Raw genomic sequence first — 27,631 nt, 5'->3', positions numbered from 1 at the left:
TCAAATAGTCTTTTTTTGTTTTTTGGTAAGAAATATTGTTCGGTTCATCATAATTAGACAAAATGCAACGGGTGGTTGGGACTTCTTGCTCATCACGCGTTACTCAATCATAAGAGAGTCCCATGCCAGAAAGTGATCTAAAACTCTAAAAGTGATTTATTAGCTGGACGTGCTACTGTGTCCTTTTTAGCCTGAGGTCTTGATCAACTTCCACCCTCGATGACTGTATTTTTCTCAAGTCTGTTCATCCCCAAGGATGTGATATCCCCGAGATGGTTTTACGCATATAAGGCAATCAGTTATCACCCTGATTTAACGTTCAAAGTTCAACCAATGTCTGCAAATGTGCTTCAATTCCACTCTGCAAGTAAGAGGATTGTGGACCAGTCTTAGGGGTCCTACCCTCCAATCTCAGGCTCTCAGCATCTTATGTATTTACCTTCGAGGAACAACAATTATATGGACAAAGCAGCTGTACTGGCCACAGTGCAGGTATGACAGTTGTGTTCTATCTCTTTCAACTTTGTGGCACAGTCGCACTACCAAAGTGTTCATTCACACTCAAATCAGCATTAACACTTTTCACAAGACAGGGCATGCTTTAGAGCAATGAATTGTTCACCACACATCCTTACACCCCAAAATATTAGAAAAACAATAAAAAGATCGAATAGAGAACAGGAAGTGCTAGCCCCACTCACTTGCACGCTTTTGCTGAACAACACCTTTACACACCAAACATTGTAGTTATCTCACTCGAGAGACAACTATATTGACAACTGTTATTCGTGTTGGGATTATAGAAAAAGGAATTGTAGCTACATGTCTGGACATGGAGAACATCTATGAGTTGCAAAATGGAGAGAAAACCAAAATCGTTGTTGGATAACTGGATTGGGACATATCATTACTATGCAGTTTTTTTAAATAAAACCTTTATAGGAAACTACCAACAATTACACAATCAAAGAGTGATTTTGGACTATAAGTATTGTTTGTTTCTGCCCAATCTATTACACCAGAAACTGCTTATGGTCATGACTTAAACATTTTCGAAACCCGGCAAATCAAAAGCCCGAAAGTTTCACTTATGTCAGTATTTTCCTCGACCATTTCTGTATTTTCTGCTAATACATGGAACTCTATTAAAACTAATGTTCCATGAAACTGTATGTGCCTTTCGATGTAACAGTTGAGTCAGGATTTAGTGATTTACATTTCCAGCTGTAAAATCAATTAGATGGTCCCCAACCGCTTATTCGTATCTTAGAATTCATGGGCAAGTTCTTTTTTGAGCTTTCAGTTCTTGTCACCAATTAAGAAACTATGTTTCTCATTGTGTTGTTTGTTGAATTAGCATTATGCATAAACTTTTGTCCCCAGCTACGACAGGAAACATCAAACATGCATGTACACACATGTAAATAAAAGTAAAACAAGGAGAAAAATCCATTTTGGACATATTTTCATTAATTTATATATATATATATATTCCATGTAAGAAAAGGAAAAGACACATGTATAAAACATATCAGATGAAGAGGTTATTTCCATATCTTACTGTCAGGTATATAAACAAAGGAAAGAGTATATGATGCTTTTTATAAGTCAAAAGGGAGTGAAGGTTTTTGAAGAATGTGAGATTCTCAGCTGCCCAGTCGGAGTGAAGCAATCAGACATGAGTGTGAGAATACAATACTAAAAGGGCGGGGGTCAATGCAAACAAAAATATTAAGAAGAATCTGTTTTCATCAAAGAAAGTGATGGCAAGAGAATAGAATATTACAGCATTTGATGTTGTCGCAAAAGAATGCAAATAAAAAGGTAACACCGAATGCAAATGAAATAAGTATTCTTTTCTGTTAGCTATTTTGCCTTCACATGTCCTGTGATAATGATGCTCTTTTTTCTATCCCTTTAATTACTCATTATGCTTTCTCCTATAACGTTGAAGAGAGAAGAGTGTCTTAATTGCTCTCCAGTATTGTTTACTATAACATCATCAGTTGCTAAGAACAGGGCTCAGAATATTTTCACATTATAAAACTGCAATGAAGTATCATAGCCTACACACTGCAATCAGTTATCTACTGATATATAACAGTTACAGAGGCAAGTTTTAAATAAAATGATCGTGGCCCAAAGGAACCTTATTAATGGAGGAATCAGGAATGGACCAAGGCATCAATCAGCACATGGGTCCTCAAGAGCTTAGCCTTTAGGAAAAGAACATAAATGTCTTTGATCATTGGAGTAACAACCTTGTTTTATAATGCTCTTGGACAAACTTTGAACTTCGAAAACTGCTCTTGCAAAAAAATTAACTATCCATAACATGATTTAGTATTGAAGCTTACGCATCAAACAATAATAAAATAATTTAGTATTGAAGCTTACGCATCAAACAATACATTGATGAAGATTTGCCTAAACATGAATATATAGATTAAGAGCAATGCAAGCGAGCTAGTCTTTGAGAGACAGAATTATATCTCACAACTTTCACTAAGCACGCAGCATGCTGGAAGCATATGTAGGAATTGTATGGGGAACATTGCACACTGCATCGCAATCCCCATCCCCATAGGGGAAAAGGGAAGAAAACAAACTTGATCTAATACAAACTACATGTCAGACAGAAAGGAAAGCAGAAAGTAGTGGAGTGTGCAGCTTTATAAGATTTCAAGGATAGTGATGTAGCTTTGATTCATCGGTTGGTGGTTCTATATAGTTGCATGACACTCAGAAAATATCATAATCATTACACCACTACACCAGAGCAGATTGAATTGTTTGAAACAGGCCTGACTAGACCACCTCGTGCTTCTATCAACGAGTTGAAGGACTAGGACAATTTTAAAATTGTAAAACAACACTCAGCTAATGACAATTTGATGATATATAATTTTAACCTAACTGGTCTGAATCGTTGACAAGAAGGGTTATGACAAAATAGCATATAGGCGTACAAACATGGTCTTAGACTCTTCCGCATTTTGATTACTATACATTTACCCGTTTTAAGTACATAATTTCGGTTTCATTTTGCTGACTTCATACTATTATTAGTCATGCACAAAATATAATTGAGCAGCACTAGAATAGGTAAAGAACTAAACATAGAGAGAGTGAATCATCAACCACATTAGGAATTGTTCGAAACTGCTAATACTTAGAATATCTACTCAAGCTCTACAAAAAGTTTACAGTGATTAGTCCTCTACGGAAAAAGAGCTCAAAAGTCAAAACTGCAGGGAACAAACATTTCTAAACACACCTACAGATTTGCACTTTACGAAATCCCCTCATTTCTTCATTGGCAACACCAACCTCAAATCGACTTTGTTTCTATCAGGTATCACATATTATACCTAAAAACAAGATTACAAAACAAAACGCTAACTTCCTGCGACTCATTGCACTCTTTTATTTACACAAATTTCTTTTCCCTAAATTGCTTCCCTTTCAGGGAGCCAATACTCCCCCCACCAATACTATATTCAATTTTTCCTTTTATTCTTTTTTCATTTCTGCAAAACTCTTTTTTACTTTTCTCTCTACTTGTCTAATCATCCCAATCATTTTCCCACCCATCTCTATTTGTGGACCTTGAAGTGAGGCCATTCGCAGAAAGATTCCCTACATGTCCTGGTGACTTAACCGCCCTCTCCTGATCCCAGTCCTCATCCCAACCCTCATCCCAACCTTCAGCTGCATCCACATTGACTGCTGATGCTGATTCTGGCAATGCCATCTCAAGCTCCTGATATGGAACTTCACCAGTGCCGCGTCGCCTTTTCTTCCTAAGCATGCAGCAACCCCACGTTCCTCCAACAACCAGAGCGACCAAGATTATGAAGTATGCACCGTACGTGGGAGTCACAAGGTTGGCATACGAAGGAATCCTTTGGAAAAAGTTACCTTCAGATACGATAACTCCAGTGTTAAGCACACAGCCACCCGGATTAGTATTTAATGTAATTTTCTGAGCTTTCCCAACAGTAGTAGAAGCATTGATCTGCAAAAACAAACACAAGAAGAAAACCAAGCTTGATTTTTTAATTTTTACCATAATGAAATGACTGGATAACCAAAAATTAATTTAATGACCCTTTTGATGACATGGGGCGAACAAAGTTAATACTTTACGTTGCGGAGACAGTGCCAAAAGATTAATCATACTCTTTTGCATTGTTGTTACTTGTTACTGGAGTACAGGCCACTGGTATGAACTAAGGGTAATCCCTTTGAACAAAGTGGCTTACTGTAGACCACCCACAGGCATTGTTCTCAAAAATTTTGAGATGGATTTTCTTTCATGATAAAACATCCAAACATGCTAAGAATACGGATTCCACACCAATTACCATTTGCCCCAGAAATTACAAATGGTGCAAGTAAGGTTGCGTTTCAAACAGAAACCCTAACTTTCAAGGATTGTGCTTGAAAATTCGTTCAGCTTCCTTTGTAAACGGCACAACTTAGAGCCGCACATATTTATGTATCTCAACTCATGATTTGAGGAGTTGAAACTTTAATTGGTGAGCAGTTGGACTTCTAAAAAGCTGGGAGTTGAGTATCAACAACCCTTCAAATTATTGTTGCAAACTGATATTACAAGTCAGTGTTTCTTTATTTATTTTCTTTATTATTATTTGAAAACCAGTCAAATATATAGTGCATTCAATCAAACAAGCAGAATTGCTAAAAGATCCGACTTTTGAATTCAAACACAACCTAAATTACGTATGTCAACAGATCAGCTTAATTTTTTTTTTAAGAAAAAGAAAAGAGAAAGGGACCTTTTTGGCTTGGTGTTGTGGAATCACCACTAGCTTTGTTGAAACTTCCACAGATGCTGGGACTATTACACTGACATTCAACACAGTTTCTCCATCATTCTGAATGAGAATCATCAAGTCCTGTGACCCTGTTAGAACAGAAAAAAGAAAAGCGATTTGTTGGGTTATTAATCTTCAAAAATTAGGGCCTTAGTGGTCTTAAATGAGCCGAACGGGGACAACGCTTAAATTCCCAAACCCCAACCCTCTTGACAAGGCTTGGACGGTCCTGAGGGAGTGAGGGGCCAGGTTGGAAGGCTTATTTTCTTTTTGAAATATGTACTAAATAGTATGAAGTTAAAGAGAAAAAAACATAGTTATGATAAATTTGTGTCACTTCATAATTAAAATTTCACAAAACTACTCAAATTACTTAAGCCCACAAAAGAAATATGAAAGTTTCATAAGTTATTGAAAAAGTAATTAAAATCACATGAATCTATTATTTTCAACAAATTCCATTTGATAATACAATGGAAAACTTGGGATTTAAGTGTTTTTTCTGGTGTTCTTTAATGTATTAATGGTATAATGAGAGAAATTACAAAAATATATATAAACCTACTTGATAAGTGTCGATGGGCAGGTTAAAGCTTCAACCTCTAGGCCACAAACACCCCTCAAAGGCTTGATGAGGCCCAGCCCGATCCTTAAATGTTTAAGGCCTTCTTTTGAGGGCTTTATCGACCCCACCCCCCCCCCAAAAAAACACACACACACACACACACAATCTTTTCCAGTCCAAAACTCACTGCAAAGGCTACACTGACCACACAGTTTTCTAGTTCCAAATTTAAGGACAACCCCGTGTTTGTACCTCAACGTAGCAAAACAAATTCGGGCCACTTATCTCACCCGTATGATTAAGCCATATCAGGCATTACACAGGCTCAGTAATTCTTGCCAACAAGTAAAAAGATATAAAATGGGTTTACATACATGATGTAGGACATACATGCTGAAGTATATCCAATTCTAGTTGTGGTTAATTGCTTGAGTCCTAAATAGTTTCTAACTAAGTTAGGATTATCTATGATCTATTTTACTTCTCCTTCTTCACTATAAATCTATAATGCTTCTTGTCAGATTTTATCCTGAAGTTCTCTGTATCATTCTTCTTCAAAGTTTCACATATGTGATGTAGTACATCCATGCATGCCATATTTCTTGATATTCATCTAATAAATCATCAATCAACAAATCATTACTCATCCAAACGAAGATGTAATCATCCATCTTTAAAGGATAGGAGCACCAGTATTAGGCACACCAACCAACAAGTTTAGCACATATGTACCACTCAAATCTTTTTCCTTTGACAATATTCTTTCAGATTGATCTAGTTGGGATCTGGAATTGTCCACAAGTGGGTTAATATACTTGCATGTGTCCAAAAGAGTTCGAATTGAATCTTCCCTTGCTGTTAAATCCTTACCTAGTAGAACTTTGCTAGACAGCTCATAACATGGTGATCGTCAAAAATGTCAAGTGATGCATGTAGGACAGATCATTCTTAAGAAAAATACTCATATGCCACAATCAGCTAATATTTTGTCCTAGGCAAACACCTTTTTTTTCACATCAACCTTCTAGAGGAAGCCCATTTGTCTCAAATAACCAGGCTTTGGAGGCCATGCTTAAGAAGCTTAAATCTTCTAAGTATCACAATACTTGATGCAGACGAGCCTAAAATTTTCTTTTCTTTTTTCTGAATCAAGCTTAGGGTTAGGCAGACCCCTACCAGAATATTACAACCCTCCCAAACAGATTCCACAATATATCATGAGAGGGGCTAAAGTAGATGAGTACAAAGTCTAAAGGCTTTACAAGTTCTCCAGGCTATCCTAGTACCTAGTAAGTGATTACATTACAAGGAAATAATACAACATAGTCAATTACAAAGAAACAACAAGAGAAGAAGACACAAGCCAAAGATATCCTTTAATACCCTTAACATGCCCAGGTACAATGGAGCTTCCATTGTCACCCTAAACTTCTAACTCCAAGTTGTTTTTGCCAATGACCATTGTTGTCCACGGAGTCCTCCAATCAAATCAGGAACTAGTACAAAGCCATCAAGCACACAAGGATGCATATATGCACTCTTTCCATTGAAACCAAAGACACACAAATGCGACGAGTCTAAACATAAGCTTTGAAGTTGCCAGGACAAACTTGTTCCTCATGTTTTGCGAGGAATTGGAGCACACATTCTTTCATCCATTCATTGAAAAGGATCAAAACAACACTGCAACAAGCTGAAGATTTGGAGTACATTCAATCTAATCTCCATAACATAAAGGGGATACTGGAGGAGATGCATTTGATTCAACTAGAGGTTGCCAACATTCTTGGGGATGCAAATCTTTCTCTTGATGAGCCAGATTCGAGGCCGGACTCTAACAGATGAAGACGCGGCCTTCATAAAGATGATGTGCCTCTTGAAGTTGGGACTCCTTGAAGAGAGGTTTCCTTTGATTTTTTATTTGAGTAGTGGCTCTTACTTGTGCATTTGGTATTTAATAGATGAAGAGCTAAGTGGTGGATATACAGGGCATCTGTAGGCCTTTTGCAATGAGATGTGGAAATTATTTAGGTCTTTTATCCCGATGTATGAACTTATGATGCAATTGCATATTATACATATATCGGATGTAAAGGTTCACTACTCACAACATTTATTGAATACCTTGTATATGTGTCAGAAATTGCATCACTTCTTTTATTGGTGTAAGTCGATAAATATTACATATAATCAAGAAATAGAACATGGAAAGGAAGTGTGTAGGATTACTACAAGAAAACTAAACTGAAGCCAGCAAAAGTACAACGCGAAGTGCAAGACACCACCTAGTTCTCATAAAAAAACTCCAATTGGAACACAAACCAAGCAAACGATGCATCCACCACTCATCCCAAATCTACGCCAATGAATTATCATATCCTTTTGATCGAAATAATAAACTCCTCCATCGATGAAAATCTATCATCAAATTAAAGTGGTCTTTTATTCCTCTCTAGCCAAAGACCCCAGAAAATAGCAAAACATCTAATGCTCCAAATCTACATCTCTAAGAAGAATGACCTCTCGAGCCCATGAAGCTAACAACTCCTGGACCGACTGAGGCACTACCCACACCACCCCAGATAAGTGGACAAATTGACACCACACCTCCCCAGAATATTGACAATGGATGATAATATGACTAATCAGCTCCCCGGCTAACATGCAAAGAGGACAGAACTTACCGATCAAATTAGTTCTCCTAAGAAGATTATCAACGGTAAGTATTCTAGTTTGAGCTGCACACCACATGAAGAAAGAGACTTGGGATGGAACTTTGATTTCCAAATGTAATTGCTAGGAAAGTTTGGGAGAGGATTTCCTCGAAGTGAGGCTGGAAGGTGAGAACAAAGGGAAAAATGGAAAGACGTAGAGGAGTATATCCCAAGTCCCACCACTGTCGATAGCCCAGATACAACAATCTCTACTCGGTCTCACAGGAGGAATAGAGTCCAAACTCTCCAAGAGACAGAAAGACTCAGACTATCCCAGTCAGTGCAATCTGAATACCCACATCTCACTAAAGATGCTCTATCTAACCGCATGAAGTTACAGAGATGGCATAGAGCTCAAATATTATATCCTACACTATAAGACTTAAAATCATTAACATAAACTAACTTGATGTATCAAGTAATTGAATAAGTAACATATACTCTTACATTATATGGATTGTTAACTTCCATCATCCTAGAGATTTTTCCGTATGTATTAGAATAAATATACAATATAACTAGATACAAGAGTATCTCAGAATACACACATGGAAAGTGGTACACAAATTGACAAATTGCAATCTTAACGAGGGCCAAGTACCACATCAACCTTGATTGCAGCCATACAAGATTGGTTAGCAGAAGTTTCCTACTCAATGCACCCTTGTCAAAATACGCCCTTACCTAACTAACATGGACACTTCATATTCTTTAAAAATGTGTGTCGGACGACGCACACGCGGACACATTGTGCTTACGATTTCTAAATAGGGTTTCTTCTATACCCTAAACAACTATGATATGCCACTTTCAAAGTTATCTATTTGTAAGGAGGCACTTTGTAAGGTCTTGAGTTAAAGAATTAGTTGTGTAACCAAAGAATAATATGTTTCCTTATAAATAGTTGTGTCACTGTGTCCTACTCTTCGTTTTAGTTTCAATGTGACTTAGGTTTTACAAAAGGCAAGAAAAGAAAAGATTTTTAGGAACTTAATGCTGATCTGGAGGAGTGCAAAAAATCGTTGCAGCTGAACCATTACAGATTCCCACCATCACATGTCTAAGGGGGTGCCACTTGTCGTCAACATCTCCACAATGCAGGTGATAGTTAATATAAACCTCACAAATAGTCACAAGATATGAAACAATTGGCTATAATAACATTAATCAAAATCACAAGAAATAACCAAAAATGCTAAAAATAAGAAACTCACCTGTTTCATACCGTTTGACACAAGCAGTCATCTTCCCCTCAACCCTGCACCTGCTAATTGATGAAGCCTCACATTTCTCATTAGTGACTTCTTCCTCATTCCCATCCTTAATATTCTTATCCTTATCCTTACCATGACTCTCCTCAGGTAACGTCATATTATTATTATTTATACCATTCTGATTCAATTCTTTCTCCGCAATCGGCGCTGGTGAAGGTATAATCTATAAAAAAAAAAAAAGACAAAAACTTTACTCACTTCTCTAATAACTAAAATTAATAAATAATAGAAAATTGTATAGACTAAAATAATAACTAAAATTACCTGGTGTGTTTCGTTTACTTGTGGATTAACATCTGCCATTTTCCGTATCTTGGAAAGAAAGGAAGCATCAGATCTTTGTGCAACGAATATAATAATCACAAATATAATTACACTGCTTTTATTCATTCTATTTTTCAGATTTTTTAACACCTTCGATCCACAACTTGGAATTTTAACAAGTAAAGAATATAAAAATACTTCATCTTCAGTTAACAAAATTTACTTTTTTAAAATTTGGAGATAATCAGTCAAAGACTCAAAGTGGGAAGGAACATGGAAGGAAAGAAGGAAATTGCATGGGTTTCAATCCGAAGCCCAAATTCTGATCCAAGCCCAGATAAGAGGCCCGTGGAAGCCCAAACTTGAAGGGCCTGAAATCATCCTTAAATCCTTAGATATATATTATAGCTGTACACTCTTGACTCTATTTTTTGAGCATTCACTCTAATATTTATAAAACTCTTTGACTAATTATGAAAAAAAAAAGAATTCCAAATCCTTAGATATATATTATAGCTATACCGTCACCAATCTAATTTTTAGAGCACTCACAGATCGAGACTCCAGTTTTTTCTAAACTCTATTACTAATTACGAAAAAATAAGATATAAATAAAGAAACAATCTCATCTAAAGTTTCACAGAGTCTCTAACTTTGTTTCAACAAAAAACGATTTTTCTAAAACCCTTACGCTACAAAGAATAGTTTCCACACTAATCTCATATGAAGTTTAACATAACAAAGTTTCTTTCTAGAAAATGACAATGAATCTATAAAAGAATAAAGGTTAAAATGAATTGAGTTGCTTGAACATTTACCACACATGTGACTGGAAAAAAAGAAAAAAGTCAACGAATCATAAAATAAGTAACAGTGTACACCCAAAACAAATAAAATTGTATTATATGCATTATATATATGGGCCTAAAAAATAAAGTTGGATCAATTTAATGTGTCATCCACTGTACGATTTAGACATTTAGTCATAGTTAAGAATTTCAAAAACCACAATTCCGGCCACAATAATTATGACATATTTCAATTAAATTTATAAATTTTATAATTTCCAATTTTAGTGGAATAACGGGATTTAGTTAAAGCGGACGTTGGCTTAAATAAATTATATAACTATGGATTTAGTTAAAGTGGAAGTTGGGCTTAAATAAATTATATACCAAACCAAAACAAATTACTATACATGTGGAAAATTAAATTATACAAAAAATAACATCACAAAATATATAATAAATAAATAAATAAATAACGGCAAACCAATAATGACAAATATTTTAAAATATATATAATACTACATGAAACTACCGTCAAAGAACAATTAACTGGAAACAGAAAACTAGATGCAAATACATCGAACTAACCTCAAATAATATTTAACGGGAAATCGAAAATTGGATGCACATGCAAGCATTAAACTAATATTAAAAAGTAATTAATGGACAGTCGGAATATGGATAGAACTGCATTAAACTACCCTTAAAGAATAATTAACGTTTGGTTATTGAAAAAATAATAATAATAATTAATGTGAAATCAAAACTTGGATGCAAATATATCGAACTAACATTAAAAAATAATTGTGGGGAAATCAGAGACTGGATGCAAATGCATTGAATTAACCCTCAGATATTAAATTAATGATAAATCGGAAACTGGATGCAACTGTATTGAACTGACCTAAAAAAATTAACTATAAATTAGAAACATGATGCAAATGCAAGTGTAGAACTAATCTTGAAAAATAATTAACTGGAAATCGGAAACCAGATGCAACTACAATACTACACTAAATTAATCTAAAAAAAAAAAAAAAATAGATGCATATGCATTGAACTAACCTCAAGAAATAATTAACGAAAAATCGAAAATTGGATACAAATTCATTGAACTAACCTCAAACAATAATTAATGGGAAATCAGAAACTAGATGCAAATGCAACCTTATCGAATAATAAACGAGAAATCATAAACTGGATACAAATGTATTAAACTAATCTCAAAGAATAATTAACGGGAAATCATATGCTGGATGCAAATGCATTGAACTGACCTCAAAGAATAATTAACATAAAATTGGAAATTGGAATGCATTGAACTAATTGCAAAAAATAATTAACAAGAAATCAGAAACTTGATGCAATTGCATTGAAGTAACCTCAAAAAATAAAAAACATAAAATCAGAAATTGGATGCAAATGCATTGAACTAATATCAAAATATAGTTGTGTTATATGTTGTGAGAATGTCTCGATAAGTATAGTTTTGCATTTAAAACGGTGTTTTTCTTATCTTTTTTCGTATGATTGGGAACGCCTTGCTATTCAAGTAGCTTCAAGTGGCTTATTAGACAATCTCACAAAACTTCAATCAAACTTTCATTATTAAACAACAAAATGAAGTTGAATGGTTTTATCAATGGTGAGTTTTTTTTTTAATGGAGAGTACGTACGTGGGGCTTTCATGTTATAAGAAATTTGGATGAGTGATCAATATAATATTTGTATATAATAGTTTTGCATATATAGTTGCATATATTTTTCAGAATAATTAATATGACAGGACATGTTCGTAGATAATTTTTGAAGATCCCACATAGTGAGTCAGATATAATTTAAAGAATAATTAATAGAAAACCGAGAACTGGATAATCTTTGATAATCCCATATAGTAAATCAAACATAATTTATTTTTATGTCATGTTTGCAAGAACACTACAAGTGGATTAGTAGAAAGTTAGTATTACACACCACATTGGATAATTAAAAGGAAGTTGAAAACTGGATTCAAATACATTGAACTGAGCTCAAAGAGTAATTAACGGGAAATCAGAAACTTTATGCAAATACAATAAACTAAACTCAAAAAGTAATTAACTAGAAATCGGAAACTAGATGCAACTGCATTAAACTAACGTCAATAACTAACGGGAAATTAGAAATTGGATGCAAATCCTTGAAAAATATTTAACGGGAAATCGAAAACGGTATGCAAATGCATCAAACAAACCTCAAATAATAATTAATGGGGAATCAGAAACTAGATACAAATGCATTAAACTAACCAAAAAAAATAATAATTAACATGAAATAAAAAAACCGAATGCAACTGCATTGAACTAACCTCATATAATAGTTGGTGGGAAATCAGAAACTATTGAAATAACTTCAAATAATAGTTAACGGGAAATAAAAAACCGGATGAAATTGCATCGAACTAACCTCAAAACATAAATAATTAGAAATCATAAACTAGATGCAGATGTATTAAACTAACCTCAAAGAGTTATTAATGACAAATTAGAAACTGGATACAAATGCAATGAACTAATCTCAAAGACTAATTAACAAAACATCGAAGAATACTGGATGCAACTGCACTGAACTAACCTCAATGAATAATTAGCGGGAAATTGAAAACTTGCTGCAAATGCATTGAACTAACCTAAAAGAATAATTAACGGGAAATCGAAAATTGGATACAACTGCATTGAACTAACCTCAAAGAATAATTAATTAGAAAATCATAAACTGGATGCAACTGTATTAAACTAAAATCATAGATTAACTAACATGCTAGGAAATCATAAATTGGATGCAATATCCTTGAAAAATATTTAATGGAAAATTGGAAACTGTATGCAAATGCATTGAAATAACCTAAAAAAATAATTAACTGGAAATCGAAAATCAGATGTAATTGCATCAAACTACCCTCAAAGCATAAATAACCGGAAATTGGAAGCTAGATGCAAATGCATTAAACTAACCTCAAAAAATAATTAACGGGAAATAAAAAACTGAATGCAGATGTATTGAACTAACCTTAAAGAGTAATTAACGGGAAATTAAAACCTAGATACAAATGCAGTGAACTAATCTCAATGAGTAATTAAGGAAACATTGAAAACTATATGCAACTGTACTGAATTAACCTTAATGAATAACTAACGGGAAATCGTAAACTTGGTGTAACTGCATTGAACTAACCTCAAAAAATAATTAACGGAAAATCAAAAATTTGATACAACTACATTGAATTAACCTCAAAGAATAATTAATGGGAAATCGGAAACTAGATGCAACTACATTGAACTAGCCTCAAAGAATAATTAACGTAAAATCGGAAACTTGATCCAAATGCATTGAACTAACCCCGAAACATAGTTTTACATTAAATCGGAAAGTATAGTTTTACATTTTAAGTAGTATTTATTGTAATTCTTTTATTATGATTGGGAATGTTTTGCTATTCAAGTAGCTTCAATAACATCTTCGCCACATTGGGCATTCTCACAAAACTTCAATCAAACTTCTATTATTAAACCTAACAACAAAATTATGTCGATGGGTTTTATCAATGTTTGGTGCTTTCTTTTTATAGAGAGTGGTGATATAAATTTGAATGAGTAATTAATATAATTTCCATATCTCATAGCTATGCATAGTCGCTAATATTTTTTAGAATAATTTAATATAATGACACCCGTTCATAAGACGGATTCGAAAACTAGTATATTATAGATATATATACTCTCTTAACTCTATTTTTCAAGGTTTCACAGAGTCTCCAATTTGTTGTAAACTCTAATACTAACTAGCCTTTTGGGCACACTCGTTGAGCGTGAACTGGTAAGGTGGTTTTGAGTTATTGCTTCTATTTGAGTATTTGACAGAGGACGTTTGCTATGGTATTTCGCAATATCGATCTGTTGACATGATGACATGTGCTGGTTAAAGAAAATAGAGATAACCAAAAATTTGAATATTTAAACAAAATCTTTCTTGTGTATCTCAAATACATGGTAGCAAATTAAAGAAAATAGCGATATACATGGTAAGAGAAAAAATGACAAAGATATGTTGGTTAGAAGAGAAGGGAAGAAGCCTAAAGAACTGCACTTCAAGCTGGCAAATGCTCCCACCAAGTAATATGGCACTTGGAGTAGCGTTCTACAGTAGAAGCACAAATTTATATATCTGATCACCACGATCTAATATGTTAACTATTTTACTTGCCAAAGCAATGACACCAATCCCAAATATAAGAAGCACTAAAAGCCTTGTAATTGATATACAAATTGTTGTTTTTATTCCAAGTTTACAATCATTTGGCCATTAAGCAAGCATGCTTGCAAGAATCAGGATCACTGAAGGTATGATGCACCACTCAAAATTTCTAGACTACATGTGAAGAAGGATAGAGGAGCATCATATCCCAAAAATAGATCCTTTAGTGGTAACAGAGATGCTATAGTTGGTGGTTGAAGGATATGTTGTATAGTCCAAACACGTTTTATGCTTTATTCAAACCTTCGAAAAGAGCCCACCAATGTTTAACACTATATCTTACGTACATGTTAAAAGATAGCGAAAGTGCCTATTGGTGTGAAATAACAAAATGAAAGAAATACAGAAGAATAGGATCCTTAAAAAGCCCTTATTCCAACTTAAGGTATCTCCACAAACACGGATAACACACGTGCATTGGTACACCATAAAATGAGCCGCTCGAGTAAACCGGGTGTTTTTAGATTGCACCTCGCATTGAAGATAGCAGAGGTATATAAAGAGAACAAAACCATAATTAAATATCAAGGTCGAAGTAATAAAAAAAATGAATAAAAATGTTGGGTTATAGGCCATGACTAAAAAGGTTTACATAATCTCCTTAAAATAGCTTTGTTGGAGTCCAAACAGAACACCATCCTCCAATGGGAATGTATATACATAACCTACCCTTCCATATGAACATTTTAAAACTAATGGATACCATGATCCGCAACTCATGGGCCATGCTCAGGAATGTGGCAAATCAAATGTAATCGAGAACCATTCAATATTTTTATCGCATTGTGATTTGCAAAAAACAGTGAATAGGCTTCCCTCCTTGTTGAAGCAGATACATGGGTTTGCCTTGGTATAGAGAAGGTAAGAAGATGAAGATAAGAATACTTATTCTAATCAAAGTGTATGATCAAAAGTATGAAATAATAAGAAACAATGATTCACTGGTAACCTGCCCCAAGCATCCATAGCTGTCAAGATGCTAACAATATCCATATCCCATATTCTGAATATAGTTTCATTCCTTCAGGCATATAACTATTTCAGGCGTATCAAATTGCACAACTCTGCCAGAACATTTGTGAAATATTTGGTATGTTCTCCTCACAGCCCCTTCACTTTCATTACATTCAACAATGCAAGACTCCCTTAAACCAAAGTGCCTGAAACCTAATAAAGAAAACTCAAATTATAAATCACTTAAAAAATAGTAGAATGAACCTAGAAAACGACAGGTCGTGTCAATAAACCTCGAGCCTCCAACACTGCAAGCTCTTGTTGTGCACCACTTATAGGAGCATCGTATCATAATCAACTGTGGATGCCACCATGTAAAATAGATATTGCAAAAGTGAACCATATGAAGAAAGATGGATTAAATAGTACATACATTTGTAATGGGGCCAGCTGTATCATTAGAAAGGCAAAGTACATCGAAGTATATTTAAACACCTATATTAAAAGACGCTTTAAAACCAAAATCATCTTTTGTACATATCAAAATTAGTTGAAAAGTTGCAAAAGAACAAAATATCGATATGGACAGAAGCTAGTTATGTGAAGCCAAGTGGATTTCTCCATATTGGAGTTAAGTTCTTTGTTAAAGTATATGCCCTCACTGCCAAAGGAAAAAGAGATTTGTATGAATGCACACAATAGAGATGAGAAAAGTTTATAGAAAGCAATTGAAATTGTAAAGGTACGGTGTTACAATTACATTTTCATTCAGACTTGGTGTTGCATCACTTGTTGACTCGTTCATGATTGGAGAAACTTTTGAAAGGGTGAAGAAGTTGTTTTTGTGTTGCTTGTTGAAACTTGTTATTTTTTTATCTGAAACATGGCCTTATATCCCACCAAATTTTGGAACAATTGTAATATAATCTCTGTACCATTCTCCTGGAAAATTGAATGTGCACAATTTAAAATGCAATTGGATATGTGTGTTCAAAGTAAGAGAAATATATATATATTTACCTGCGATTCAATATGAGCTAGTTCCTGTTCAGTTTTTTTGTAGGCGTGTTGTTGCTTCATCTCGAAATGCTACAACTCTTGCGGTAGATGTTTCGTCTTTTATCTCCAATCGCAGTTGGTACCTACGAATATAGATTAATTATATCATATATAAATAAACTTGAAGACACACATGGCCCAAAACCAAAATGGAGTAGTTGGTACTTCCATAAAACTGCCGACCATTTAAACTGCAAGTCAACTATTATACGTGCGCTACACCACTATAGCTTAAGCACATTAAAAAAAAAAAAAAAAAAAAAAATTGTATACAAAATTAAATTTACATATCATGGTGTGCATTAAATCAAAATTAAATCTACGCAAAGCCAATTTAACAGAGCTACATGATCCTGAACTCACATATAGATCTGTAAGAACGATGAAGAGTTATCCTAGTAGCATATATATACCACATCATGGAGGACTTTTCATCTAATCTTTCCTTAAAAGCAGGTGAAAACTTTAAGTGCAGTGGCATCAGCTTCTATGAAGATATTTGGTCCAGAATTCCCATGCCAATAGATATTGTAATTAGTGGATTCCTGAATTTTTTATGTATTCTCGATCCATTTGCACAAAACACTGCATCAAGGCGAGTAAATAGATTTGATTTGTCCAGAATTTAACCTCAGTGATAAATTTCTATAAACAGTAATTTGACTTGTAGAATGTCAGTAGACAATATATATGAAGTTTAATTTCTGATCAACCTACAATCCACGAGCCAAGCAAGCTCTTGAGTAGGGGGGGTTTCCTCCACCCCTCCTCTTTCGATCTCCTTTTTCCCCTTCCCTCACTTTTCTCTCACTTATATCTAGTATTAGACATATGTACATAGTTTTACTACACACACGACACACCAACTTCTTGGGGGAACCATATACTTTCCTAGTATCACCCTATTGAGTTGTTGTGGAATCTACAATCTATAGGTAGATACTTAGATATACATCCCTTTGCTACACTCAAGTACTTACATGAGAAAAAAGTGGAACGCATACAAAGAATCAAAAGAGGAGCAAACAACAACTTACTAACATCCACGCATCAAGGTAATTACAACAAAATTGCAACTCCTAAGGAAACCAACCCATCGATCCTTAAATTGCATTAGAAAAAAAAGACATTCCACATACCGGTTTTTCGCCCACAATGGTTTAAAATGAACTGTCAAGCAAATCTTTCCTCCTTTATACATCTGGGTTTAAAAAAAAGCATTTAATTAACAAAACCCAACAATTAATTATAAACAATAACAAAAATAACCAATCAAACCTTGTGAGTTTTTCCATCGAGTTTAGGCACTTCAAGTAGAAAGTTCTTTGAATCTAGCAGACAAATTTTCAGATGATTTGGAACGACACCCACTTTCAAAACTATTCCGAGCACACATGTGAAACAGGGTTAGCATAACCAGAATCTGGTTCAACCTATACATCTTAGCCAAACAAACCTTTTGCGACAGTCAGTACTATTGAATGCATATTCAAACCTCAAATTTCTGGGATTTTACCAAACTCTTGTGGGTATACTTTAGAACTTACAGGCTTCCAACACGACGACGTAACTGGAAAATTCATTTCAGAAGTCAAGTATTCAAACCATCTAGTTGGTCTATCCCATTCCCTCGATCTTGGAGAAGTCGGAGAGGCAAGCTGTTGTCTTGATTTCGCCACAATTTTCAAACCTATACTATAAAATTGGTCCAAATCAATAACTGTTACTCGACAAACAATTAATATAAAATTTTTCAATATGAGGCTCATAAGCCAGTTCAATATTATATTTTCTATAAATGAGCAAAACTACTGAAGGAAAATTCAATGAGCAAAAGGATTACAATCTTACATGAAGCATTTACTTCATAACAAAGCTTTTCCATTGGGAACATATCCGACTACTTCGCAGACAAAGAACAACTCTTGAACCTCCATAAAAGCTCCATTCATTGCTTGTCACAGTTCTTCATCATTGTCACTCTTCAAGCTTAAAACATCACCCTCGTACCTCGAAGATTAGAAATGGATCTCTGTTCTTGCCAAAGAGTAAAATCAGCCGGCATAGCCTTCCATGACTAACCAACTTACATATAGAAAAGTTTTACTATAGGAACCATAAGGCCATACACCTTAAGTACCAACATGTATTACAGTAACAACATCATGACTTACGAAATATCATGCTCATGTAAAACTAAATCAAATACAAAGGAAGTGCCCAACAAAGTCTAGATTTTCCGGTCGTATGTTTAAATTAAATCTATAAGAAAGAAACATCCCAAACATCTTACTGAGTTAGGAAGATAAAGAGCACAAATAAAATACTGCTTAATGAAGTATGAACTCATCCATAGAATACGTAAAATGTCAAAGTTGATATGGTGCAATTGTTAGCCTCGGATAAGTCAGGAATTTTTCAATAAAAAGCCAACGCAATTTTAAAACATATTTGAAGGATGGTCAAGCATTGAATGATAATAATTTGCTATAATACTACATGAAACACAAAGACCATACACTCAAAATCTAGAGCTTACTATCTATCACAAAGTATACACATGTTTTTTTTTTTTTTTTTTTTTTTTTTTTTAAACAAATGTTACTTCCATTTCAATGAACTATTAGTGTACATACCAGAATGGCATGTTATCAAATATAGAATTATGCATACAAATCTAAGCAATACTTCTACTGAACCACACCGTTCTATTCAATGCTATTACCTTTACTATCACAACTGAATCTCGACTAACATGGTTGTTTATATGACTAAACACTGCACAAAATGAATCTCAAAAGAGTTGAATTTGGAGATAGGATTTTATTTGTTTTGATTATGCCTTATAGGTTCACAAACGATGACTGCAAATTGCAGTATATTGCATCCACAAATGACAACAAAGAATAATGTATGAAATTAATTGCTTTTAAAATCAATGATACTACGATACCACACAGATAACATTGTCACTCTAAACTTCATAAAATAGATAAACCATCTGCATCAGGTAGCTACTTTGGAGCAGAGTTTACTACCTATGAAAAATTGATGGAGATTCAAAGATATTTGCATCAATGCTCCAACGCCACTTTTAATCAACTCATTCTTTGTACGTATACCAATACAATAGGAAGTATTCATGGCTTCAGCACGATAGTTATCCGATTCCTGGTTAAGCTCATCTGAAGATTTTTTGATGGGTTCCTTCCTCCCACGTCGACGACCAAGCAGGAAACCACCACGCATCCTCCTAAACAAATGATAAATCATTATAAAAGGCAAAATTTGACAGAAGTCATTCATTAGTTCTGTTCGATCTAAGGAATTGGAAACAAAAGCAAAAATCAATACCAACTAATTTAACAACAAAATCAACGAAATAATAATAGCAAAATTGTCGAATTTTGAAAGAGAGATGGGTGTGGTCAATTATATTATTGATAGCTGATATCTAAATACAATAAAAATTCCACGAAAACATTTCTGCCACTTCCAAGTTCCAAACTACAAACATGTTATTGGATTTAGCACCAACGACATGATTTTTGGTAGGGAATTATACGTGTATTACTACACCTCAAAGCCCATTTCTTATCAACTCACTCAAGATTTGTTTTGCACTTTCGCAATCTTTTGCTTCATACCAAGTGGAGCCTAACTACTTAAATTGTCAAACCAAGGTAACAGTTGTCACCTAAACCTTAAACTCAAGTAGTTGAGTTAGATACATTAACTAAAATTATTCACTTAATCCCATATAAGTACGTACAGAGGCATGCTAATTTAATAATTTTACCTTTCTCACATGTCTCCTTGCCATTTTAGGAGAGACCGAGTGACCATCCTAATTAAGTTATGGTCTTTGTTGCATGGATGCATGGGGTCAGAGTCCAACTTGGTATGGAGTGTGAGATTTAGTGAAACACTGAACTCCCAAATAGGATTTGTTGACACCAGTCATACCACAGAAGGGTATAAATAACATAGACACATAATGATATTATATCTTTATTTCATTGTTTACAAGCCATTTGGCATGGCCGGACTTGCTACATAGATAGCTAATGACTTAAAAGCTTAAAGTCCACTTGAATAAATAATATATGTATATTGATAGCTAATGATTCATTGATTATAATATATGTATACTTTGTTTGAAGGGTTAATGTTATTCTATTTTTTTTTTTTGAAAGGTTTTGATTCTATTTTTGGGTTATTATTGTCCTAAATAACATTTTTTTTATCATCCTCACCTATATAAACTATGAAAATATAACACAACAATCAAGAAATAGAACACTCAAAACATACCATATGTTTAAGCAATAACCAAATTATATTTATTACGCACAATGATCATCTTGTTGTTGAGTTGCACATAACCTATGTCATATCTAACTATGAGTCAATAAGCGAATATTGAGATATATAGAAATTTTATATCTAAAACATCAATGAGTAAATACTGAAATTTAACCAATAATAGCAAAGCTCAAGTTGAGTCCAAGACAAAAGTTGAAGTCTCTATGAAAGCTTCAAAAAATAGAGCCAAGAGTGTATAGCTATAATATATATCTAAGGATATCGGAATAACGTGAATCATAAATAATTTATTTTAATTATTCAAGAGGACCACTTAAATTGATAGATGAATCAAAAGAATAAACGAAAAGTTTGATAATAAATGATTTAATGACGCATTAAAATAAGCATATTCTACTTTAACAATGCTTTTAGCCTTTTAGGAGTCATGCATCTTCGTCGAATTTCATAATTTTGGCGTAGCTAGACTTAGTTACTTTGGGTACATGCATAAACTCATACCACATTGCTACACTGAAACAATTTTATTCTTACCTTGTCTCATCATGGCTTAGATCATATCCATTCATCTAAATTGTGTACACAGTACAACATCAAAAGTAATATTTCTTCAAATGTCATGTACCCCTTATATATACATCAACACCCCTAAATAAGAAGGGTCGTTGTTTCAATTTGTAGTATTACACTTAGGATTACATACCAATTGCCCCCCTAACAGCTTGAAACCATGTGATTGCTATGGCTAACAAACCAATCATAACAATTGACATGCTCCCATTTATTGAGAAAATAGTACAGAAGAAATTTACAGTTCGGATAAAAAATAGCTGCACCACCATCCACTACAATCTACAGGTACCATATGCCCTCCAGACTTAATGAATCACCTCTTTAATGTGACACCATGAAAAAGGACTACAATTGTAGCCATCGGTCTCCGTTAATAAAGTTACTGTTAAAGTTATGGTCTCGCTTCCTCATCTATAAATGATATGGCCCATGGCACTTGCCTCCTTAAATCGGCTCCTCTTCTCTTGCATTTGTACTCCCCTAACCACACAGTCCTGTAGATTTTAAGAGAGATTAGTTCTAAATAAAAAGAATTTTTGAACGAAATTTCGGGAAAATAAATTATACTCCTCGAAGTTTATTAAGGGAAGGATCATTACCCTCTCCTTGAAGGGTCTCTCCAATCCATCCCACGGGAAGGGTTTATAATGCCATCCAAGTCACGTAAGGAGCAGACCACTCTTGAAAATATACCCCAAGCCGCTCCCAAGTATATCGTCGATCCGGATTTATTGTACACTTTACAAATGAAAACCTTGTGTCCTCTCCACAGCCGAACTCCTATGCAAAGCTGCGATTGCTCCTGATCCTGTAGCTGTTGAATTAAGCGTGCATTCCTAATTCCAGAAACCACCTTATATATCAAAAAATTGCGAGAAAAAACTGAAAAACAGCAGCAAGCAGAAACTATTATATTTTTCAAAGAGTTTGGGAGCTTACCTCATAGAGTGATCTTGCATTACTAAAAACTGAAATCAATTGATCCGTGAATGTAACACTAGTAGAAGTAATGTGCCCCACTCAAGTCTAACAAAGTGTCCTGTGAACCTACAATATTAACCATATAAAACATGGATCTTTAACCAACTATTATTAATGCAACTACTTGCATCCCTTTTCCTCCTAGTACAACGTCTACTAAGTTCTGCAAAACAGAACATTGCCTAATTTATTCTCTGACTTAAGAACAGAGAGGTGGTACCTTCAAGAAATAGCAGAATATGTCATCTCGATGGTGCCAAAGCAATTTCAAAAACCGAAAGTCAATGACGCCATTAAACTCTTGGAATAAAGCAGATCTCAGGCCTACATGGTAACTGTGGAGCAAAAGAAAAATTGGTGTATTAGCACTAAAAGTGGCAACTACATTCAATCACATGGCTCTAGTAGCTAAACCAAAAACACAATGATTACATGAAGTGTAGAACACGTAAGTTCACTTTAACTCCATGGAGAAAGATGCATATGTGCCACAAAGACCTTCAACGGACGGATTGGTATGATTGTTACAGATTGCAAGAGAAGCCGATCCAGGATAAAATTTGTTTTCTCTAACTCGAAAGTCACAATTTGAATAAGGTAAGTTTACATTGTTGGTACATATTTTCTAGTTCACCTGCCAAGTGTTATGATAATTCAAAAGTTAAAAGGATGCGTTCAGTCTAGCAAAGTGCCTACATCTTAATTCAATCCCAAAACCCAAGTTCAAAAACTACATGTTGTAAGCAATACCCAAAACCCAAATTCATAAACTAAATGTACATAACAATCCCCAATTTCAAAAAGAATATCATGAAATCCACAAATCGACTTCTTTGAAAAGGCATTTGGACCTTAGAGAGGAGAATCTTGCTCCAACATGTTTGTTATCCAAACTAAATATATTATCAGACTCATCAGCACCAAGTGTTTGTCCATTAACTTGAATATAATTCAAATAAGTTGAATTTTTCGTTGTTTTGTGCAACCATGCAGCACCCCATAACAACTCATCCTTCAATAAATTGAAAAACTAATTAGAACAAAACCCTTCAGAAACTACATTCAATAAACTATGGATGGATAGCTGCTTACTTTGTAACCATAATAGGAGTAGTAAAGTGGGCAGACATATGATTTTAAACCATTACTATAAGCTCCTCTGTACTTATCAGCAAATCCACATACCTATGAACCCCACATTGAAAAACACAGCTCCTTTGCCATATCCTTTGAGAGTAAATAATTGTCTTAATAAGAATCATTTTTTTTTACACACCTGGAATAGGGTCTGATGTTGATTTGGTAGGATTTGAAATACTGTGACCGGCTTCCAAAAATGGAGTCGATGACATTAGCTTTAATGGTGGTGGAGGCATTGTCCTCGAAGGAGGTGGAGGCATCGTTCTTGGAGGCGGGGAGGCATCACAGGTTGACAATGTATGGACCAATTTCTTTGGAGGCGGTATGTATGAAATGTTTTCAAATTTGGAATCCTCTAAAAGTGGACTCGGCTTAACAAATTATGAATTCTCGCGAGAAGTTCCAAAAAACAAAGCCAATATTTGAAAAACAATAATATAAGTTACGGTTAGAAGTGGGTGAGCCGTATGATATAAGAACATCCCCGCATGGACCGAGAGGCAATTCTAACTCTATACATGCAACACCTCGTGCATTGATCCGGATGCGGGAGAAATGGAGAAAACAAAGAATACAATTTGGAAAACCCGGATGTCAATCGGTTGGAGGCTTAATGTAATGTGATGGGACATTTGAGGGGATACAACCAAAGCGTCGAGGGGATAATGGGTATAACTCTTTTGTTAGGGTTAATACCAATTCAAACACGCACAATATTTGAGAAGCTAAAGGGTTGGTTTATCAAGAAAGAGAAGCTACGCTTTCTGCACCATTTATCCAAAGTGAATGTGATGCAAACAAAATAACTATGGGCTTGGCTCTCCGACATTTTCAAGGTAACTCCAATTATCAATCGCAAGGTGTGTCACCGCGACAAAATTCCTAAGCCCAATCGAAAGGACCTATGGAACTTCGAGGTGTTGCTAGGAAACAAAGTCGTTTTTTTGTAATATATAAACAACTCCTACTTAACAAAGAAAATTTGCATTACCTTTTACTTAACGGACATCTTGTCGTAAAAAATATGTGCAACTGCTCACCAAGTATGTTACCCCCGCTTCACGCTCTCAGTATTTCTCTTTCTCATTTTTTGTTCCAATTCTTCGGCAGAGAAGATCTATATGAAGCTTTCATTATCTGAAAAAAATCCAAATAATATAAGGGTTTAATTTGGATTGAATTTTGTGCTACTGCTACTACAAAGGGATTTACAGTAAAATGATTGAAAATAATAACAAAAAGAAAATGGGAAACAAAGACAATAATAGTCACTTAAATCTCTTCAAGAAGAATTAAGAAGATAGGGAATGCATATATACTATTTATCTATTACCTTCCAATTGGGGTGCATAGTCCCTTTTTCCATGGCAGAAGCTACATCAAGTGCTTCCTTTTCTCAACTGGGAATACAGCAGAAAGATACGTTTGTGTTATCAAAACCTACTTGATGTCCATGAATTGGCTCTTATCGTCTTTAAAATGATGAGGAATTACAAATCTGATAAGAGAAGAGATAAATGACAGGATGTACTCACCCAGTCAAGCAACAAAATCTCCATAATTCTAGTCTCTACAACACTCAAGCATTAGCTAAATTGGGAACATGCTAAGGACTTCAAAAGGTTCTAGCCTGTTTCTAGGTTGCTCTTCTAGGTTCCTTTATCTAAAGAGCAACTTCACTCTAACATTGGTAACAACATCTTGAGTGTCTTTTTCTGCAAAGCTACAGTTTAAATTGTAGCTATATTTATCAAGATATGAACCCTAAGTCCGATTCCTTCAACATTTTATGTAAAAGCCGTGATCTTGGCAATATAAAGAAATGTTGTAGTTTCAATCTAACACCTAATAGTTTGATGAAGAGGACACTAATTAAAGAAAATTATCATTGTAATCAGAGATGCATAACAGGCAAGCACTCCCACCAAAAAAAATGCAAGATTTAGCTTCTTAATATATATGATATCATTTAATCAAATTTTTTAAACAATTTACTCGGTCCACACAGGCAATTAAATCCTAAAAAAACTATAGGGTTTCAGAGTTGCTAATTGCATTAATTGAATCGATTAAATTCACCTTCATATGCAGATGATATAATATAAAAAGGCTGAATTGCATCAAGAACTAAAAAATTCATTAGGAAATCAAAACTACTATGTCATGTAGCCTAGAGTTAATACAAAAAATCAATCTATGCTCCGGAAACTTGAATCATCCTTGGGTGTAATAAGGAGTTCACCATTATGAAGCAACAACTTCGGCCACAACAACAAAATCACTAAATAAAACTAAGTTGACCATCAACTACGTAAGAGCATATGCATATTAGTTGTTTCTTCAATTGAATGAAGCAAATCAGTCAGCTATGCTCAAAACTAAACTTTGTTCTTTACACTTTGGTTGATGCATCTGTCATAAGAGAAATTCCTGCCAAATCCTATTCCTACATTAAAAATGAACCAAGAATCTTGCTGCTGATTGAGGTAAGAATAAACAACGCTTGATGGCAATCACTGTGGGTTTTGTCTATTTCTAAAGGAAATAACATGAAAAATATCAAAGGATAAAAAATAGAATGTACCAGAAGATAGGTAACAAAGTGCAATACAAAATACACAATATTGTTTAATATTGGTAATAAATATCAATTTATGCTACTAAAACTTGAATCATCCTTCATTGTATTTATGCTACTGAAACTTGAATCATCCTTCATTGTATTTATGTAGGAGATCACCATTGTGACTACTCAAAATAATTAAAATTGAAAATCAACCTATGAAAATGTCACAGAGCAGACCACTGAACAACTACAAAAACAATAAAACATAGATGCTCTGTAGTTGTTTCTTCAACTGAATGAAGATTTTTATAGTATGCTATGCACAATCTACACTTTTGTTGAAAAATTACAAAAAATGATAAAAAATTTCGTAAATAGAAAATCATACCTTTCTTCTTCTTTCTAAAAGTAACTCACTTTTATCACGGCTAGGAAAACTCTCGTCAACAACTCCATGCCGAAGTTGAATGAAATTGGACTCTTTTCTGTCTCTTTTCTAATTTGAGAAGAAGAATAAAAAAATAGTACGAAGGGGAAACTGATAATTATGAACCGAAATAAAAGTTTGTAAATATGAGTCAGGGAACACAATTTTTTTTGAAAGGATGTCAAAAGAAGATTCGTAAAATGTGTTGACTTAAAAAATAGCGATACTAAGATAGTTTCATACCTGAAGCACCTAAGAATAGAATTCACGACATGTCACACTATTTCCATTATTGCTCCTGGTATTAATATCCCACCCATAGCTCCCATAAGGTAACAATAAAAGGTATTGCAAAGGATTATAGTAGCTCGTTGTTTCGTAATCGGGATTAACCGGTCCATGCATGCCTTAAACAACGATCTCCCTTCCATTAGTCAATTCTTCATAAGCTTCTCTCCAACCACACTATCACAACAACTTGAGGATGCACTTGGAATAGAGTACTTCCGTTGATGAAGGGATTGTTCCTTGATAAGCAGTCTACAGTTCTACACTCGTTTCTATGTCATCGCTATTTGTCAATTTGTCTTTAGCACTGCAACAAAACAATTAACATCCAATGCACGCACGCCTAATTTTCTAAACAATCTCCAAATTTAGTCAACCATTCTCGGCCATACGATGCTCTAATTCGTGCTCAGTGTAGTATAAGCATCTACATAAATCTAGGCTTGTTTCCTTCAGCAGGAATAAGACTTCCAATTCTATGGTATACACCACCTTGAGCACGAAATGTATGAACTCCTTCTCCTCCATTGACCAAATCCTGATCGAAGTTTACACCAATTGACATGAATGAAAAACAT

General features: G+C 34.4%; 1 protein-coding gene, 3 long non-coding RNA genes and 1 other non-coding gene across 10 annotated transcripts; all 5 read right to left on the bottom strand.

Annotated features, from left to right (window-relative positions):
• Positions 1-3,152: 3,152 nt before the first annotated feature.
• On the bottom strand, positions 3,153-9,970 carry LOC147513108 (uncharacterized). The gene is made up of 4 exons (XM_086596140.1): positions 9,659-9,970; positions 9,335-9,557; positions 4,803-4,930; positions 3,153-4,018 (listed from the first exon to the last, which is right to left on the bottom strand). Exons 1-4 carry the CDS (start codon positions 9,782-9,784, stop codon positions 3,566-3,568), a joined length of 930 nt encoding a protein of 309 aa, XP_086452266.1. The 5' UTR covers positions 9,785-9,970; the 3' UTR covers positions 3,153-3,565.
• A 5,629-nt stretch (positions 9,971-15,599) lies between these two features.
• LOC147513107 (uncharacterized) lies at positions 15,600-18,241 on the bottom strand. Of its 4 annotated transcripts, none has more exons than XR_015217342.1 (4): positions 18,031-18,241; positions 17,892-17,953; positions 15,987-16,835; positions 15,600-15,906 (listed from the first exon to the last, which is right to left on the bottom strand). It is a non-coding gene; the product is annotated as an uncharacterized LOC147513107 (long non-coding RNA). The 4 variants fall into 4 exon arrangements; XR_015217341.1 differs by having other exon boundaries at positions 15,600-16,354; positions 16,454-16,835; XR_015217340.1 differs by having other exon boundaries at positions 15,600-16,635; positions 16,714-16,835.
• A 4,114-nt stretch (positions 18,242-22,355) lies between these two features.
• On the bottom strand, positions 22,356-22,905 carry LOC147513106 (uncharacterized). The gene is made up of 3 exons (XR_015217338.1): positions 22,853-22,905; positions 22,591-22,698; positions 22,356-22,487 (listed from the first exon to the last, which is right to left on the bottom strand). It is a non-coding gene; the product is annotated as an uncharacterized LOC147513106 (long non-coding RNA).
• Positions 22,906-24,809: 1,904 nt separating this feature from the next.
• On the bottom strand, positions 24,810-27,143 carry LOC147513104 (uncharacterized). Of its 3 annotated transcripts, none has more exons than XR_015217336.1 (4): positions 27,009-27,143; positions 26,727-26,834; positions 25,106-25,270; positions 24,810-24,909 (listed from the first exon to the last, which is right to left on the bottom strand). It is a non-coding gene; the product is annotated as an uncharacterized LOC147513104 (long non-coding RNA). The 3 variants fall into 3 exon arrangements; XR_015217337.1 differs by having other exon boundaries at positions 25,106-25,172; XR_015217335.1 differs by having other exon boundaries at positions 26,727-27,137.
• Positions 25,905-26,028, bottom strand: LOC147513105 (small nucleolar RNA snoR137). The gene has a single exon (XR_015219708.1). It is a non-coding gene; the product is annotated as a small nucleolar RNA snoR137 (small nucleolar RNA).
• Positions 27,144-27,631: the final 488 nt, after the last annotated feature.

This window comes from Coptis chinensis, chromosome 3 (genome assembly GCF_015680905.1).
Source record: "Coptis chinensis isolate HL-2020 chromosome 3, ASM1568090v1, whole genome shotgun sequence".
Taxonomy (NCBI): Eukaryota; Viridiplantae; Streptophyta; class Magnoliopsida; order Ranunculales; family Ranunculaceae; genus Coptis; species Coptis chinensis.
The sequence above is the reverse complement of the archived record's forward strand: the minus strand, read 5'-3'. Positions and strand labels throughout refer to the sequence as shown.

Excerpts from the sequence above, each read along its gene's own strand:
- LOC147513108 (XM_086596140.1), bottom strand. The coding sequence starts at position 9,784 with ATGAATAAAAGCAGTGTAATTATATTTGTGATTATTATATTCGTTGCA. Across the intron at positions 4,931-9,334 it reads TGTCAAACGGTATGAAACAG|GGTCACAGGACTTGATGATT; the intron begins GTGAGTTTCTTA and ends CTGTTCTAACAG. Across the intron at positions 4,019-4,802 it reads CACAACACCAAGCCAAAAAG|ATCAATGCTTCTACTACTGT; the intron begins GTCCCTTTCTCT and ends TTGTTTTTGCAG.